Source organism: Ranitomeya imitator, chromosome 7, assembly GCF_032444005.1.
Source record: "Ranitomeya imitator isolate aRanImi1 chromosome 7, aRanImi1.pri, whole genome shotgun sequence".
Taxonomy (NCBI): domain Eukaryota; kingdom Metazoa; phylum Chordata; class Amphibia; order Anura; family Dendrobatidae; genus Ranitomeya; species Ranitomeya imitator.
The window spans coordinates 3,793,343-3,812,315 of NC_091288.1; the positions used below are offsets into that span (position 1 = coordinate 3,793,343).

Genomic DNA, 18,973 nt, shown 5'->3' on the forward strand with positions numbered 1-18,973 from the left:
CAGCTCTGGGGTATAATACAGGATGTAACTCCGGATCAGTAATGTAATGTATGTACACAGTGACTGCACCAGCAGAATAGTGAGTGCAGCTCTGGAGTATAATACTGGATGTAACTCAGGATCAGTAATGTAATGTATGTACACAGTGACTGCACCAGCAGAATAGTGAGTGCAGCTCTGGAGTATAATACTGGATGTAACTCAGGATCAGTAATGTAATGTATGTACACAGTGACTGCACCAGCAGAATAGTGAGTGCAGCTCTGGAGTATAATACAGGATGTAACTCAGGATCAGTAATGTAATGTATGTACACAGTGACTGCACCAGCAGAATAGTGCGTGCAGCTCTGGGGTATAATACAGGATGTAACTCAGGATCAGTAATGTAAATGTATGTACACAGTGACTGCACCAGCAGAATAGTGAGTGCAGCTCTGGAATATAATACAGGACGTAACTCAGGATCAGTAATGTAATGTATGTACACAGTGACTGCACCAGCAGAATAGTGAGTGCAGCTCTGGGGTATAATACAGGAGGTAACTCAGGATCAGTAATGTAATGTATGTGCACAGTGACTGCACCAGCAGAATAGTGAGTGCAGCTCTGGAGTATAATACAGGATGTAACTCAGGATCAGTAGTGTATGTACACAGTGACTGCACCAGCAGAATAGTGAGTGCAGCTCTGGAGTATAATACAGGATGTAACTCAGGATCAGTAATGTAATGTATGTACACAGTGACTGCACCAGCAGAATAGTGAGTGCAGCTCTGAGGTATAATACAGGAGGTAACTCAGGATCAGTAATGTAATGTATGTACACAGTGACTGCACCAGCAGAATAGTGAGTGCAGCTCTGGGGTATAATACAGGATGTAAGTCAGGATCAGTAATGTAATGTATGTACACAGTGACTGCACCAGCAGAATAGTGAGTGCAGCTCTGGAGTATAATACAGGATGTAATTCAGGATCAGTAATGTATGTACACAGTGACTGCACCAGCAGAATAGTGCGTGCAGCTCTGGGGTATAATACAGGATGTAACTCAGGATCAGTAATGTAAATGTATGTACACAGTGACTGCACCAGCAGAATAGTGAGTGCAGCTCTGGAGTATAATACAGGACGTAACTCAGGATCAGTAATGTAATGTATGTACACAGTGACTGCACCAGCAGAATAGTGAGTGCAGCTCTGGGGTATAATACAGGAGGTAACTCAGGATCAGTAATGTAATGTATGTACACAGTGACTGCACCAGCAGAATAGTGAGTGCAGCTCTGGGGTATAATACAGGATGTAAGTCAGGATCAGTAATGTAATGTATGTACACAGTGACTGCACCAGCAGAATAGTGAGTGCAGCTCTGGAGTATAATACAGGATGTAATTCAGGATCAGTAATGTATGTACACAGTGACTGCACCAGCAGAATAGTGAGTGCAGCTCTGGAGTATAATACAGGATGTAAGTCAGGATCAGTAATGTAATGTATGTACACAGTGACTGCACCAGCAGAATAGTGAGTGCAGCTCTGGAGTATAATACAGGATGTAATTCAGGATCAGTAATGTATGTACACAGTGACTGCACCAGCAGAATAGTGAGTGCAGCTCTGGAGTATAATACAGGATGTAACTCAGGATCAGTAATGTAATGTATGTACACAGTGACTGCACCAGCAGAATAGTGAGTGCAGCTCTGGAGTTTAATACAGGATGTAACTCAGGATCAGTAATGTAATGTATGTACACAGTGACTGCACCAGCAGAATAGTGAGTGCAGCTCTGGAGTATAATACAGGATGTAACTCAGGATCAGTAATGTAATGTATGTACACAGTGACTGCACCAGCAGAATAGTGAGTGCAGCTCTGGGGTATAATACAGGAGGTAACTCAGGATCAGTAATCATTCCCCAGTAGTTTACACTGGGGATTCAAGGGAATCCAGGGATTCAAGCTAGAGGAGGCTAATTTGCATATTCCAGGAGCCTTCTGGGAAAAGCAAGGAGTCTCCCTAAGCTAGAAGATCGTTGGGTACAGCCGGGACCAGCTGCTTGGAAAGCATCACCAAACCAGGGATTCAAGCTAGAGGAGGCTAATTTGCATATTCCAGGAGCCTTCTGGGAAAAGCAAGGAGTCTCCCTAAGCTAGAAGATCGTTGGGTACAGCCGGGACCAGCTGCTTGGAAAGCATCACCAAACCAGGGATTCAAGCTAGAGGAGGCTAATTTGCATATTCCAGGAGCCTTCTGGGAAAAGCAAGGAGTCTCCCTAAGCTAGAAAATCGTTGGGTACAGCCGGGACCAGCTGCTTGGAAAGCATCACCAAACCAGGGATTCAAGCTAGAGGAGGCTAATTTGCATATTCCAGGAGCCTTCTGGGAAAAGCAAGGAGTCTCCCTAAGCTAGAAGATCGTTGGGTACAGCCGGGACCAGCTGCTTGGAAAGCATCACCAAACCAGGGATTCAAGCTAGAGGAGGCTAATTTGCATATTCCAGGAGCCTTCTGGGAAAAGCAAGGAGTCTCCCTAAGCTAGAAGATCGTTGGGTACAGCCGGGACCAGCTGCTTGGAAAGAATCACCAAATTTTTGCCTGTAGGACATTATTGCAAGAGAGCTTGGCTGAGTAGATTACACAAGAAGGAAAACACACAGCAAGTCAGCAGGATCTAGGAGCAACATGGCAGATGTGACAACCTACATGGTGAGCTGCAGCATGTGCTACATGTTCACAGATCGACCAGAAGAAGAATCCAATTTCACCTGTCAGAAGTGTAGACTAGTGGCCCTTTTATAAGAAAAGGTGCGGGGTCTGGAAGAAAGAATAGCAACTTTGAAACTCATCAAAGAGAATGAAGACTTTCTAGACAGAACAGAAGCATCTCTACTGGTCACAGAAGGTGAAAAAAGTGTCAGAGAACCTCCAAAAGCAAATGAGTGGAAGCATGTGACCAAAAGAAGCGAGAAGACCATGGAGAAATCACCAACCACACAACTGAAGAACCGATATCAAATCTTTGTAGAGGATGAAGATGGCACACCTAAGGATGAAGCAATACCAGCAAGCAAAAAAGAAAAGGGCACACATCAACAAGTGACAGCAAAAAGTACAGCCAAGAAGCAACGAAGAGTGGTGGTGGTGGGAGACTCACTACTGAGAGGCACCGAAGCAGCCATCTGCAGACCGGACATAACTGCAAGAGAAGTATGCTGCCTTCCAGGTGCGATGATCAAGGATGTGACCGATAGGATACCAAAGCTCTTCAGCTCCAAGGACGTCCACCCATTTCTTCTGATACATGTTGGCACCAATGACACGGCAAGGAAGGACCTACCGACAATCTGCAAGGACTTTGAAGAGTTGGGGAAGAAAGTAAAGGAACTGGATGCACAGGTAGTTTTTTCTTCTATCCTTCCAGTAGACGGGCATGGCACCAGGAGATGGAACAGGATCCTTGATGCAAACAACTGGCTAAGACGATGGTGCAGACGACAAGGATTCGGATTCCTGGACCACGGTGTGAATTACTTGTACGATGGACTCCTCGCCAGAGACGGACTACACCTCAACAAACCTGGGAAACACACATTCGCCAGAAGACTCGCTACACTCATCAGGAGGGCGTTAAACTAGAAGAAGAGGGGACGGGAAGAAAAACATTAGACTCGAACAAAGACGACCCAGGAAAACATACTCAGAAGGGAGGTAAGAACATTTCTAAAACAATCCACAGTGAGGAGATTGGAACAAAACAAAATCCTCTAAACTGCATGCTCGCAAACGCCAGAAGCCTGACAAACAAGATGGAAGAACTAGAAGCAGAAATATCTACAGGTAACTTTGACATAGTGGGAATAACCGAGACATGGTTAGATGAAAGCTATGACTGGGCAGTTAACTTGCAGGGTTACAGTCTGTTTAGAAAGGATCGTAAAAATCGGAGAGGAGGAGGGGTTTGTCTCTATGTAAAGTCTTGTCTAAAGTCCACTTTAAGGGAGGATATTAGCGAAGGAAATGAGGATGTCGAGTCCATATGGGTCGAAATTCATGGAGGGAAAAATGGTAACAAAATTCTCATTGGGGTCTGTTACAAACCCCCAAATATAACAGAAACCATGGAAAGTCTACTTCTAAAGCAGATAGATGAAGCTGCAACCCATAATGAGGTCCTGGTTATGGGGGACTTTAACTACCCGGATATTAACTGGGAAACAGAAACCTGTGAAACCCATAAAGGCAACAGGTTTCTGCTAATAACCAAGAAAAATTATCTTTCACAATTGGTGCAGAATCCAACCAGAGGAGCAGCACTTTTAGACCTAATACTATCTAATAGACCTGACAGAATAACAAATCTGCAGGTGGTCGGGCATCTAGGAAATAGCGACCACAATATTGTGCAGTTTCACCTGTCTTTCACTAGGGGGACTTGTCAGGGAGTCACAAAAACATTGAACTTTAGGAAGGCAAAGTTTGAACAGCTTAGAGATGCCCTTAATCTGGTAGACTGGGACAATATCCTCAGAAATGAGAATACAGATAATAAATGGGAAATGTTTAAGAACATCCTAAATAGGCAGTGTAAGCGGTTTATACCTTGTGGGAATAAAAGGACTAGAAATAGGAAAAACCCAATGTGGCTAAACAAAGAAGTAAGACAGGCAATTAACAGTAAAAAGAAAGCATTTGCACTACTAAAGCAGGATGGCACCATTGAAGCTCTAAAAAACTATAGGGAGAAAAATACTTTATCTAAAAAAATAATTAAAGCTGCCAAAAAGGAAACAGAGAAGCACATTGCTAAGGAGAGTAAATCTAATCCCAAACTGTTCTTCAACTATATCAATAGTAAAAGAATAAAAACTGAAAATGTAGGCCCCTTAAAAAATAGTGAGGAAAGAATGGTTGTAGATGACGAGGAAAAAGCTAACATATTAAACACCTTCTTCTCCACGGTATTCACGGTGGAAAATGAAATGCTAGGTGAAATCCCAAGAAACAATGAAAACCCTATATTAAGGGTCACCAATCTAACCCAAGAAGAGGTGCGAAACCGGCTAAATAAGATTAAAATAGATAAATCTCCGGGTCCGGATGGCATACACCCACGAGTACTAAGAGAACTAAGTAATGTAATAGATAAACCATTATTTCTTATTTTTAGTGACTCTATAGCGACAGGGTCTGTTCCGCAGGACTGGCGCATAGCAAATGTGGTGCCAATATTCAAAAAGGGCTCTAAAAGTGAACCTGGAAATTATAGGCCAGTAAGTCTAACCTCTATTGTTGGTAAAATATTTGAAGGGTTTCTGAGGGATGTTATTCTGGATTATCTCAATGAGAATAACTGTTTAACTCCATATCAGCATGGGTTTATGAGAAATCGCTCCTGTCAAACCAATCTAATCAGTTTTTATGAAGAGGTAAGCTATAGGCTGGACCACGGTGAGTCATTGGACGTGGTATATCTCGATTTTTCCAAAGCGTTTGATACCGTGCCGCACAAGAGGTTGGTACACAAAATGAGAATGCTTGGTCTGGGGGAAAATGTGTGTAAATGGGTTAGTAACTGGCTTAGTGATAGAAAGCAGAGGGTGGTTATAAATGGTATAGTCTCTAACTGGGTCGCTGTGACCAGTGGGGTACCGCAGGGGTCAGTATTGGGACCTGTTCTCTTCAACATATTCATTAATGATCTGGTAGAAGGTTTACACAGTAAAATATCGATATTTGCAGATGATACAAAACTATGTAAAGCAGTTAATACAAGAGAAGATAGTATTCTGCTACAGATGGATCTGGATAAGTTGGAAACTTGGGCTGAAAGGTGGCAGATGAGGTTTAACAATGATAAATGTAAGGTTATACACATGGGAAGAGGGAATCAATATCACCATTACACACTGAACGGGAAACCACTGGGTAAATCTGACAGGGAGAAGGACTTGGGGATCCTAGTTAATGATAAACTTACCTGGAGCAGCCAGTGCCAGGCAGCAGCTGCCAAGGCAAACAGGATCATGGGGTGCATTAAAAGAGGTCTGGATACACATGATGAGAGCATTATACTGCCTCTGTACAAATCCCTAGTTAGACCGCACATGGAGTACTGTGTCCAGTTTTGGGCACCGGTGCTCAGGAAGGATATAATGGAACTAGAGAGAGTACAAAGGAGGGCAACAAAATTAATAAAGGGGATGGGAGAACTACAATACCCAGATAGATTAGCGAAATTAGGATTATTTAGTCTAGAAAAAAGACGACTGAGGGGCGATCTAATAACCATGTATAAGTATATAAGGGGACAATACAAATATCTCGCTGAGGATCTGTTTATACCAAGGAAGGTGACGGGCACAAGGGGGCATTCTTTGCGTCTGGAGGAGAGAAGGTTTTTCCACCAACATAGAAGAGGATTCTTTACTGTTAGGGCAGTGAGAATCTGGAATTGCTTGCCTGAGGAGGTGGTGATGGCGAACTCAGTCGAGGGGTTCAAGAGAGGCCTGGATGTCTTCCTGGAGCAGAACAATATTGTATCATACAATTATTAGGTTCTGTAGAAGGACGTAGATCTGGGGATTTATTATGATGGAATATAGGCTGAACTGGATGGACAAATGTCTTTTTTCGGCCTTACTAACTATGTTACTATGTTACTATGTATGTGCACAGTGACTGCACCAGCAGAATAGTGAGTGCAGCTCTGGAGTATAATACAGGATGTAACTCAGGATCAGTAATGTAATGTATGCACACAGTGACTGCACCAGCAGAATAGTGAGTGCAGCTCTGGGGTATAATACAGGATGTAACTCAGGATCAGTAATGTAATGTATGTACACAGTGACTGCACCAGCAGAATAGTGAGTGCAGCTCTGGGGTATAATACAGGAGGTAACTCAGGATCAGTAATGTAATGTATGTACACAGTGACTGCACCAGCAGAATAGTGAGTGCAGCTCTGGGGTATAATACAGGATGTAAGTCAGGATCAGTAATGTAATGTATGTACACAGTGACTGCACCAGCAGAATAGTGAGTGCAGCTCTGGAGTATAATACAGGATGTAATTCAGGATCAGTAATGTAATGTATGTACACAGTGACTGCACCAGCAGAATAGTGAGTGCAGCTCTGGAGTATAATACAGGATGTAACTCAGGATCAGTAATGTAATGTATGTACACAGTGACTGCACCAGCAGAATAGTGAGTGCAGCTCTGGAGTATAATACAGGAGGTAACTCAGGATCAGTAATGTAATGTATGTACACAGTGACTGCACCAGCAGAATAGTGAGTGCAGCTCTGGAGTATAATACAAGATGTAACTCAGGATCAGTAATGTAATGTATGTACACAGTGACTGCACCAGCAGAATAGTGAGTGCAGCTCTGGAGTATAATACAGGAGGTAATTCAGGATCAGTAATGTAATGTATGTACACAGTGACTGCACCAGCAGAATAGTGAGTGCAGCTCTGGAGTATAATACAGGATGTAACTCAGGATCAGTAATGTAATGTATGTACACAGTGACTGCACCAGGAGAATAGTGAGTGCAGCTCTGGAGTATAATACAGGATGTAACTCAGGATCAGTAATGTAATGTATGTACACAGTGACTGCACCAGCAGAATAGTGAGTGCAGCTCTGGGGTATAATACAGGAGGTAACTCAGGATCAGTAATGTAATGTATGTACACAGTGACTGCACCAGCAGAATAGTGAGTGCAGCTCTGGAGTATAATACAGGATGTAACTCAGGATCAGTAATGTAATGTATGTACACAGTGACTGCACCAGGAGAATAGTGAGTGCAGCTCTGGGGTATAATACAGGAGGTAACTCAGGATCAGTAATGTAATGTATGTACACAGTGACTGCACCAGCAGAATAGTGAGTGCAGCTCTGGGGTATAATACAGGATGTAAGTCAGGATCAGTAATGTAATGTATGTACACAGTGACTGCACCAGCAGAATAGTGAGTGCAGCTCTGGAGTATAATACAGGATGTAATTCAGGATCAGTAATGTAATGTATGTACACAGTGACTGCACCAGCAGAATAGTGAGTGCAGCTCTGGAGTATAATACAGGATGTAACTCAGGATCAGTAATGTAATGTATGTACACAGTGACTGCACCAGCAGAATAGTGAGTGCAGCTCTGGAGTATAATACAGGAGGTAACTCAGGATCAGTAATGTAATGTATGTACACAGTGACTGCACCAGCAGAATAGTGAGTGCAGCTCTGGAGTATAATACAAGATGTAACTCAGGATCAGTAATGTAATGTATGTACACAGTGACTGCACCAGCAGAATAGTGAGTGCAGCTCTGGAGTATAATACAGGAGGTAACTCAGGATCAGTAATGTAATGTATGTACACAGTGACTGCACCAGCAGAATAGTGAGTGCAGCTCTGGAGTATAATACAGGATGTAACTCAGGATCAGTAATGTAATGTATGTACACAGTGACTGCACCAGGAGAATAGTGAGTGCAGCTCTGGAGTATAATACAGGATGTAACTCAGGATCAGTAATGTAATGTATGTACACAGTGACTGCACCAGCAGAATAGTGAGTGCAGCTCTGGGGTATAATACAGGAGGTAACTCAGGATCAGTAATGTAATGTATGTACACAGTGACTGCACCAGCAGAATAGTGAGTGCAGCTCTGGAGTATAATACAGGATGTAACTCAGGATCAGTAATGTAATATATGTACACAGTGACTGCACCAGCAGAATAGTGAGTGCAGCTCTGGGGTATAATACAGGAGGTAACTCAGGATCAGTAGTGTAATGTATGTACACAGTGACTGCACCAGCAGAATAGTGAGTGCAGCTCTGGAGTATAATACAAGATGTAACTCAGGATCAGTAATGTAATGTATGTACACAGTGACTGCACCAGCAGAATAGTGAGTGCAGCTCTGGAGTATGATACAGGATGTAACTCAGGATCAGTAATGTAATGTATGTACACAGTGACTGCACCAGCAGAATAGTGAGTGCAGCTCTGGAGTATAATACAGGATGTAACTCAGGATCAGTAATGTAATGTATGTACACAGTGACTGCACCAGGAGAATAGTGAGTGCAGCTCTGGAGTATAATACAGGAGGTAACTCAGGATCAGTAATGCAATGTATGTACACAGTGACTGCACCAGCAGAATAGTGAGTGCAGCTCTGGATTGTAATACAGGATGTAACTCAGGATCAGTAATGTAATGTATGTACACAGTGACTGCACCAGCAGAATAGTGAGTGCAGCTCTGGAGTATAATACAGGATGTAACTCTTGATCAGTAATGTATGTACACAGTGACTGCACCAGCAGAATAGTGAGTGCAGCTCTGGAGTATAATACAGGATGTAACTCTTGATCAGTAATGTATGTACACAGTGACTGCACCAGCAGAATAGTGAGTGCAGCTCTGGAGTATAATACAGGATGTAACTCAGGATCAGTAATGTAATGTATGTACACAGTGACTGCACCAGGAGAATAGTGAGTGCAGCTCTGGGGTATAATACAGGAGGTAACTCAGGATCAGTAATGTAATGTATGTACACAGTGACTGCACCAGCAGAATAGTGAGTGCAGCTCTGGGGTATAATACAGGATGTAAGTCAGGATCAGTAATGTAATGTATGTACACAGTGACTGCACCAGCAGAATAGTGAGTGCAGCTCTGGAGTATAATACAGGATGTAATTCAGGATCAGTAATGTAATGTATGTACACAGTGACTGCACCAGCAGAATAGTGAGTGCAGCTCTGGAGTATAATACAGGATGTAACTCAGGATCAGTAATGTAATGTATGTACACAGTGACTGCACCAGCAGAATAGTGAGTGCAGCTCTGGAGTATAATACAGGAGGTAACTCAGGATCAGTAATGTAATGTATGTACACAGTGACTGCACCAGCAGAATAGTGAGTGCAGCTCTGGAGTATAATACAAGATGTAACTCAGGATCAGTAATGTAATGTATGTACACAGTGACTGCACCAGCAGAATAGTGAGTGCAGCTCTGGAGTATAATACAGGAGGTAACTCAGGATCAGTAATGTAATGTATGTACACAGTGACTGCACCAGCAGAATAGTGAGTGCAGCTCTGGAGTATAATACAGGATGTAACTCAGGATCAGTAATGTAATGTATGTACACAGTGACTGCACCAGGAGAATAGTGAGTGCAGCTCTGGAGTATAATACAGGATGTAACTCAGGATCAGTAATGTAATGTATGTACACAGTGACTGCACCAGCAGAATAGTGAGTGCAGCTCTGGGGTATAATACAGGAGGTAACTCAGGATCAGTAATGTAATGTATGTACACAGTGACTGCACCAGCAGAATAGTGAGTGCAGCTCTGGAGTATAATACAGGATGTAACTCAGGATCAGTAATGTAATATATGTACACAGTGACTGCACCAGCAGAATAGTGAGTGCAGCTCTGGGGTATAATACAGGAGGTAACTCAGGATCAGTAGTGTAATGTATGTACACAGTGACTGCACCAGCAGAATAGTGAGTGCAGCTCTGGAGTATAATACAAGATGTAACTCAGGATCAGTAATGTAATGTATGTACACAGTGACTGCACCAGCAGAATAGTGAGTGCAGCTCTGGAGTATGATACAGGATGTAACTCAGGATCAGTAATGTAATGTATGTACACAGTGACTGCACCAGCAGAATAGTGAGTGCAGCTCTGGAGTATAATACAGGATGTAACTCAGGATCAGTAATGTAATGTATGTACACAGTGACTGCACCAGGAGAATAGTGAGTGCAGCTCTGGAGTATAATACAGGAGGTAACTCAGGATCAGTAATGCAATGTATGTACACAGTGACTGCACCAGCAGAATAGTGAGTGCAGCTCTGGATTGTAATACAGGATGTAACTCAGGATCAGTAATGTAATGTATGTACACAGTGACTGCACCAGCAGAATAGTGAGTGCAGCTCTGGAGTGTAATACAGGATGTAACTCAGGATCAGTAATGTAATGTATGTACACAGTGACTGCACCAGCAGAATAGTGAGTGCAGCTCTGGGGTATAATACAGGATGTAACTCAGGATCAGTAATGTAATGTATGTACATAGTGACTGCACCAGCAGAATAGTGAGTGCAGCTCTGGGGTATAATACAGGATGTAACTCAGGATCAGTAATGTAATGTATGTACACAGTGACTGCACCAGCAGAATAGTGAGTGCAGCTCTGGGGTATAATACAGGAGGTAACTCAGGATCAGTAATGTAATGTATGTACACAGTGACTGCACCAGCAGAATAGTGAGTGCAGCTCTGGAGTATAATACAGGATGTAATTCAGGATCAGTAATGTAATGTATGTACACAGTGACTGCACCAGCAGTATAGTGAGTGCTGCTCTGGAGTATAATACAGGATGTAACTCAGGATCAGTAATGTAATGTATGTACACAGTGACTGCACCAGCAGAATAGTGAGTGCAGCTCTGGGGTATAATACAGGAAGTAACTCAGGATCAATAATGTAATGTATGTACACAGTGACTGCACCAGCAGAATAGTGAGTGCAGCTCTGGAGTATAATACAGGATGTAACTCTTGATCAGTAATGTATGTACACAGTGACTGCACCAGCAGAATAGTGAGTGCAGCTCTGGAGTATAATACAGGATGTAATTCAGGATCAGTAATGTAATGTATGTACACAGTGACTGCACCAGCAGAATAGTGAGTGCAGCTCTGGGGTATAATACAGGAGGTAACTCAGGATCAGTAATGTAATGTATGTACACAGTGACTGCACCAGCAGAATAGTGAGTGCAGCTCTGGAGTATAATACAGGATGTAATTCAGGATCAGTAATGTATGTACACAGTGACTGCACCAGCAGAATAGTGAGTGCAGCTCTGTAGTAGAATACGTAAGTTCACAAGGACGGGGTCCTCTCCCCTCTGTACCAGTCTGTCACTGTAAACCTGTTTACTGTAAGTGATATCTATACCTCTGTATGTAACCCCTTTCTCCTGTACAGACCATGGAAGTAATGGGGCTATATAAATAATAATAATACAGGATAAGTCATGGATGGACCCAGCGCCGTTTGTGGAGTTTATCTTTCTATGATCCGTATATCTGGGGTGGGTTTATTCTATAGGTCATGGCATTGTGGTGGTGGATGATGAGAGTACACACGTTCTCACATTTATTATTGTCTCCTGCACATACTTCTACGTAGTGACGGGTCGATATTCTCCCACAGGCCGCTGGTTATTGTTGATAGTGATTATTATTAATGACGTCCATTACTTGTTATGTGTGACGGAGCAAGGTCGCGCGGTGCTGGAGGAATGTGCCTCTCAGGAGTTACTCATTGAAGGGAGTCTGTCAGCAGGTTTGTTGCTATGTAATCTGAGGGTAGCATTATGCGGGGACAGAGAGCCTGATCCCAGCAACGTGTCACTTACTTGGCTCCCTTGATGGAGTTTCTCAGCAGGAGATTATCACTAGATGAAAAGTAACCTGCTGCCAGGTAGTGCTGCATATTTGTAACCTCGCCCCCACCACTGATTGGCAGTTTTCTCTGTATAATCCCGCCCCCACCACTGATTGGCAGTTTTCTCTGTATAATCCCGCCCCCACCACTGTGTGCCCTTGCACAGTGTACACTGAAGGCTGCCAATCAGTGGTGTGGGCGGAGTTATACAGCGATAACTATTAAGAGAAATGCAAGTTCTGCAGCAGAATAAACTGATTTTATCAAAACTGCAGCTAGCAACCCAGTGAGTGAAACATCGCTGGAATCAGGGTCTCTGCCCTTACATCAAGTTGATGCTTGCAGATAGGGGAGCAAATTTCAGTTGACGGATTCCTTTTATGCATGTGCATCAGTGGTGGTGGCAGTCAGCAGGGTGTACAGCCATTACACAGCAGCTTCCATATCCTGACAACTTCTGAAGAGGCAAGAAAATTAAGGAATCATCCCGGAACCATGGTGGCTCAGTGGTTAGCACTGTATGGTGGCTCAGTGGTTAGCACTGTATGGTGGCTCAGTGGTCAGCACTGTATGGTGGCTCAGTGGTTAGCACTGTATGGTGGCTCAGTGGTTAGCACTGTATGGTGGCTCAGTGGTCAGCACTGTATGGTGGCTCAGTGGTTAGCACTATAAGGTGGCTCAGTGGTTAGCACTGTACGGTGGCTCAGTGGTTAGCACTGTACGGTGGCTCAGTGGTTAGCACTGTACGGTGGCTCAGTGGTTAGCACTGTACGGTGGCTCAGTGGTTAGCACTGTATGGTGGCTCAGTGGTTAGCATTGTATGGTGGCTCAGTGGTTAGCATTGTATGGTGGCTCAGTGGTTAGCACTGTATGGTGGCTCAGTGGTTAGCACTGTATGGTGGCTCAGTGGTTAGCACTGTATGGTGGCTCAGTGGTTAGCACTGTATGGTGGCTCAGTGGTTAGCATTGTATGGTGGCTCAGTGGTTAGCACTGTATGGTGGCTCAGTGGTCAGCACTGTATGGTGGCTCAGTGGTTAGCACTGCAGCCTTGCAACTCTGGGGTTCTGGGTTCAAATCCCACCAAGGACAACATCTGCAAGGAGTTTGCATGTTCTCCCCATGTTTTGGGGATTTCTCCGGGTTCTCCGGTTTCCTCCCGCGCTCGAAATAGGTACAGTTAGGAAGTGTAGATTGTGAGCCCCAATGAGGACGGAGCCGATAATTACTGTATAGTGCTGTGGATTTAATGGCATTATATAAGTGAGTACGATAAATGTGTATTAATGTGTGCAAGTGCTGGGTGGTGGCAGGTGACGTCGCTGGGCGGTGGCAGAAGCCCCTTAAAGTCTCTGGACACTGGACTAATTCTGTGTGTTTCTCAGGGACACTCGGGAGGAATCTCTTGTTCCAGTGGAAGGAAACATGTTGGCCGAGAAGCTACAGGGAAATGTGAGACGGATGAAGCTGCTGTCCCGCGAGGCCTGGCTGATACTAGAGTGACTGGTGGGGTGCACTTCTGTATGACCCGGCTGATACTAGAGTGACTGGTGGGGTGCACTTCTGTATGACCCGGCTGATACTAGTGACTGGTGGGGCGCACTTCTGTATGACCCGGCTGATACTAGAGTGACTGGTGGGGTGCACTTCTGTATGACCCGGCTGATACTAGTGACTGGTGGGGCGCACTTCTGTATGACCCGGCTGATACTAGAGTGACTGGTGGGGTGCACTTCTGTATGACCCGGCTGATACTAGAGTGACTGGTGGGGTGCACTTCTGTATGACCCGGCTGATACTAGTGACTGGTGGGGTGCACTTCTGTATGACCCGGCTGATACTAGACTGACCGGTGGGGTGCACTTCTGTATGACTCGGCTGATACTAGTGACCGGTGGGGTGCACTTCTGTATGACCCGGCTGATACTAGTGACCGGTGGGGTGCACTTCTGTATGACTCGGCTGATACTAGAGTGACTGGTGGGGTGCACTTCTGTATGACCCGGCTGATACTAGAGTGACTGGTGGGGTGCACTTCTGTATGACTCGGCTGATACTAGAGTGACTGGTGGGGTGCACTTCTGTATGACCCGGCTGATACTAGAGTGACTGGTGGGGTGCACTTCTGTATGACTCGGCTGATACTAGAGTGACTGGTGGGGTGCACTTCTGTATGACCCGGCTGATACTAGAGTGACTGGTGGGGTGCACTTCTATATGACCCGGCTGATACTAGAGTGACTGGTGGGGTGCACTTCTGTATGACCCGGCTGATACTAGAGTGACTGGTGGGGTGCACTTCTGTATGACCCGGCTGATACTAGAGTGACTGGTGGGGTACACTTCTGTATGACCCGGCTGATACTAGTGACCGGTGGGGTGCACTTCTGTAGGACTCGGCTGATACTAGTGACCGGTGTGGTGCATTTCTGTATGACCCGGCTGATACTAGAGTGACTGGTGGGGTGCACTTCTGTATGACTCGGCTGATACTAGAGTGACCGGTGGTGTGCACTTCTGTATGACCCGGCTGATACTAGTGACCGGTGGGGTGCACTTCTGTATGACTCGGCTGATACTAGAGTGACTGGTGGGGTGCACTTCTATATGACCCGGCTGATACTAGACTGACCGGTGGGGTGCACTTCTGTATGACTCGGCTGATACTAGACTGACCGGTGGGGTGCACTTCTGTATGACTCGGCTGATACTAGAGTGACTGGTGGGGTGCACTTCTGTATGACCCGGCTGATACTAGACTGACCGGTGGGGTGCACTTCTGTATGACCCGGCTGATACTAGACTGACCGGTAGGGTGCACCTCTGTATGACTCGGCTGATACTAGAGTGACTGGTGGTGGGGTGCACTTCTGTATGACCCGGCTGATACTAGAGTGACTGGTGGGGTGCACTTCTGTATGACCCGGCTGATACTAGAGTGACTGGTGGTGGGGTGCACTTCTGTATGACCCGGCTGATACTAGAGTGACAGGTGGGGTGCACTTCTGTATGACCCGGCTGATACTAGACTGACCAGTGGGGTGCACTTCTGTATGACCCGGCTGATACTAGTGACTGGTGGGGTGCACTTCTGTATGACCCGGCTGATACTAGTGACCGGTGGTGTGCACTTCTGTATTACCCGGCTGATACTAGAGTGACTGGTGGGGTGCACTTCTGTATGACCCGGCTGATACTAGAGTGACCGGTGGGGTGCACATCTGTATGACCCGGCTGATACTAGAGTGACTGGTGGGGTGCACTTCTGTATGACCCGGCTGATACTAGACTGACCGGTGGGGTGCACTTCTGTATGACCCGGCTGATACTAGAGTGACTGGTGGGGTGCACTTCTGTATGACCTGGCTGATACTAGAGTGACTGGTGGGGTGCACTTCTGTATGACCCGGCTGATACTAGAGTGACCGGTGGGGTGCACTTCTGTATGACCCGGCTGATACTAGTGACCGGTGGAGTGGACTTCTGTATGACCCGGCTGATACTAGTGACTGGTGGGGTGCACTTCTGTATGACCCGGCTGATACTAGTGACCGGTGGGGTGCACTTCTGTATGACTCGGCTGATACTAGAGTGACTGGTGGGGTGCACTTCTGTATGACCCGGCTAATACTAGAGTGACCGGTGGGGTGCACTTCTGTATGACCCGGCTGATACTAGAGTGACCGGTGGGGTGCACTTCTGTATGACCCGGCTAATACTAGAGTGACTGGTGGGGTGCACTTCTGTATGACTCGGCTGATACTAGAGTGACTGGTGGGGTGCACTTCTGTATGACCCGGCTAATACTAGAGTGACCGGTGGGGTGCACTTCTGTATGACCCGGCTGATACTAGAGTGACCGGTGGGGTGCACTTCTGTATGACCCGGCTGATACTAGTGACCGGTGGGGTGCACTTCTGTATGACCCGGCTGATACTAGTGACTGGTGGGGCGCATCTCTGTATGACCCGGCCGATACTAGTGACTGGTGGGGCGCACTTCTGTAGGACCCGACTAATACTAGAGTGACCGGTGGGGTGCACTTCTGTATGACCCGGCTGATACTAGTGACCGGTGGGGTGCACTTCTGTATGACCCGGCTGATACTAGTGACTGGTGGGGTGCACTTCTGTATGACCCGGCTGATACTAGTGACCGGTGGGGCGCATCTCTGTATGACCCGGCTGATACTAGTGACTGGTGGGGCGCACTTCTGTATGACCAAGCTGATACTAGTGACCGGTGGGGTGCACTTCTGTATGACCCGGCTGATACTAGTGACTGGTGGGGTGCACTTCTGTATGACCCGGCTGATACTAGTGACTGGTGGGGTGCACTTCTGTATGACCTGTCTGATACTAGTGACCGGTGGGGCGCACCTCTGTATGACCCGGCTGATACTAGTGACCGGTGGGGTACACTTCTGTATGACCCGGCTGATACTAGTGACTGGTGGGGTGCACCTCTGTATGACCCGGCTGATACTAGTGACTGGTGGGGTGCACTTCTGTATGACCCGGCTGATACTAGTGACTGGTGGGGTGCACTTCTGTATGACCCGGCTGATACTAGTGACTGGTGGGGCGCACTTCTGTATGACCTGGCTGATACTAGTGACCGGTGTGGTGCATTTCTGTATGACCCGGCTGATACTAGTGACTGGTGGGGTGCACTTCTGTATGACCCGGCTGATACTAGTGACTGGTGGGGCGCACCTCTGTATGACCCGGCTGATACTAGTGACTGGTGGGGCGCACTTCTGTATGACCCGGCTGATACTAGTGACCGGTGGGGCGCACCTGTGTATGACCCGGCTGATACTAGTGACTGGTGGGGTGCACTTCTGTATGACCCGGCTGATACTAGTGACTGGTGGGGTGCACTTCTGTATGACCCGGCTGATACTAGTGACTGGTGGGGTGCACTTCTGTATGACCCGGCTGATACTAGTGACTGGTGGGGTGCACTTCTGTATGACCCGGCTGATACTAGTGACTGGTGGGGTGCACTTCTGTATGACCCGGCTGATACTAGTGACTGGTGGGGTGCACTTCTGTATGACCCGGCTGATACTAGTGACCGGTGGGGCGCACCTCTGTATGACCCGGTTGCCGCTGACCTCTTATCCGGGCTCACTGCTGTATAAAGCTTCAGTATGACATAATAAAGGATTTTTTATTTCCGCCTCCTTTCTGCTTGTTGTAACAGATACAGATCGACATCCAGACTGACACATTGTAGCAGCAGGACGGGAGCGGTGCGACCTCTGCGTTGTTGAGATCTAGCAGAATCCGTCTCCGCTGATACACTGTAACAGATATTCTGTTGTGTTTCCAGTCTGTGTATTGCCACCAAGCTGAGATCTGGGAATGATTATTCCGCGCCGCTCACTTCAAACGAGACTATTCATAAGAAGGACAACACAAATATTCATACCGCGGTCAGTGACTAAACGCTTTGCCATGGCGCCGGCGCCCCCTGCAGGCCTGTGGTGACATTATGGTCGCACCTGCAACTTCTTTGATCAATTTCTGTAGAAACGTTAAACAATAGAATCAATGTTGGCGGCGACGGGGACTGTCGGGGCGGTACGGGCGGCTCTAGACTTGTTTGCAGTTTGGTTTGCTGATAACAGCGACAGTTTCTCCACAATTTGCTCCTGTTAACACCTCAGGGAAGGAAAGCGTCACTGTGATCTCCTGCCAATGCTGCGTGCTCTGAACCCCAAGCTGATAGCACCAACCTGCACTGGAACAAGTGTCACTAAACCTCCGCTGGAACAAGTCAAGATTTCAGTCTGTAGAATAAAAAATAGCGTTCCTATTCCTGTTTACAAAACCTTTCCTTATACACAGATAAAGAGCGAGCGAAGTGGAGGATGGGTGACAACAGAGCCAATACTGGGAATGTGTGATCGTCCCAAGCTAAACTGGTAATTCACTAATCAATGATATTGCAGTACAGCAGAGAAGGATGACATCACACAGTGACATCACAGTACAGCAGAGAAGGATGACATCACACAGTGGCATCACAGTACAGCAGAGAAGGATGACATCACACAGTGGCATCACAGTACAGCAGAGAAGGATGACATCACACAGTGGCATCACAGGACCGCAGAGAAGGATGACATCATACAGTGACATCACAGTACAGCAGAGAAGGATGACGTCACACAGGGACATCACAGGACCGCATAGAAGGATGACATCACACAGTGGCATCACAGGACCGCAGAGAAGGATGACATCATACAGTGACATCACAGTACAGCAGAGAAGGATGACGTCACACAGGGACATCACAGAACCGCATAGAAGGTTGAGGTCACTGTCACGATATTGTATGAAATATAAAATGATGTTGTAGCTTTGTCCTTCAGCCCACGCTGGGGGCTAACCCCCCCCCCCCCACCTTCTCTCTCTGGCTCGCTTTGTCTCTTTGTGT

The 18,973-nt window shown here is 46.2% G+C and overlaps 1 protein-coding gene across 1 annotated transcript in view; it reads left to right on the top strand.

The window, feature by feature from the left end:
* The window catches only part of CFAP221 (cilia and flagella associated protein 221), a 204,972-nt gene extending 187,267 nt beyond the window's left edge, over positions 1–17,705 (top strand). The window contains exon 24 of the mRNA XM_069732565.1: positions 13,909–17,705. Within this exon, the coding sequence (XP_069588666.1) occupies positions 13,909–14,026 (118 nt within the window). The 3' untranslated portion in view covers positions 14,027–17,705. The remainder of the gene's footprint in view (positions 1–13,908) is intronic.
* Positions 17,706–18,973: the final 1,268 nt, after the last annotated feature.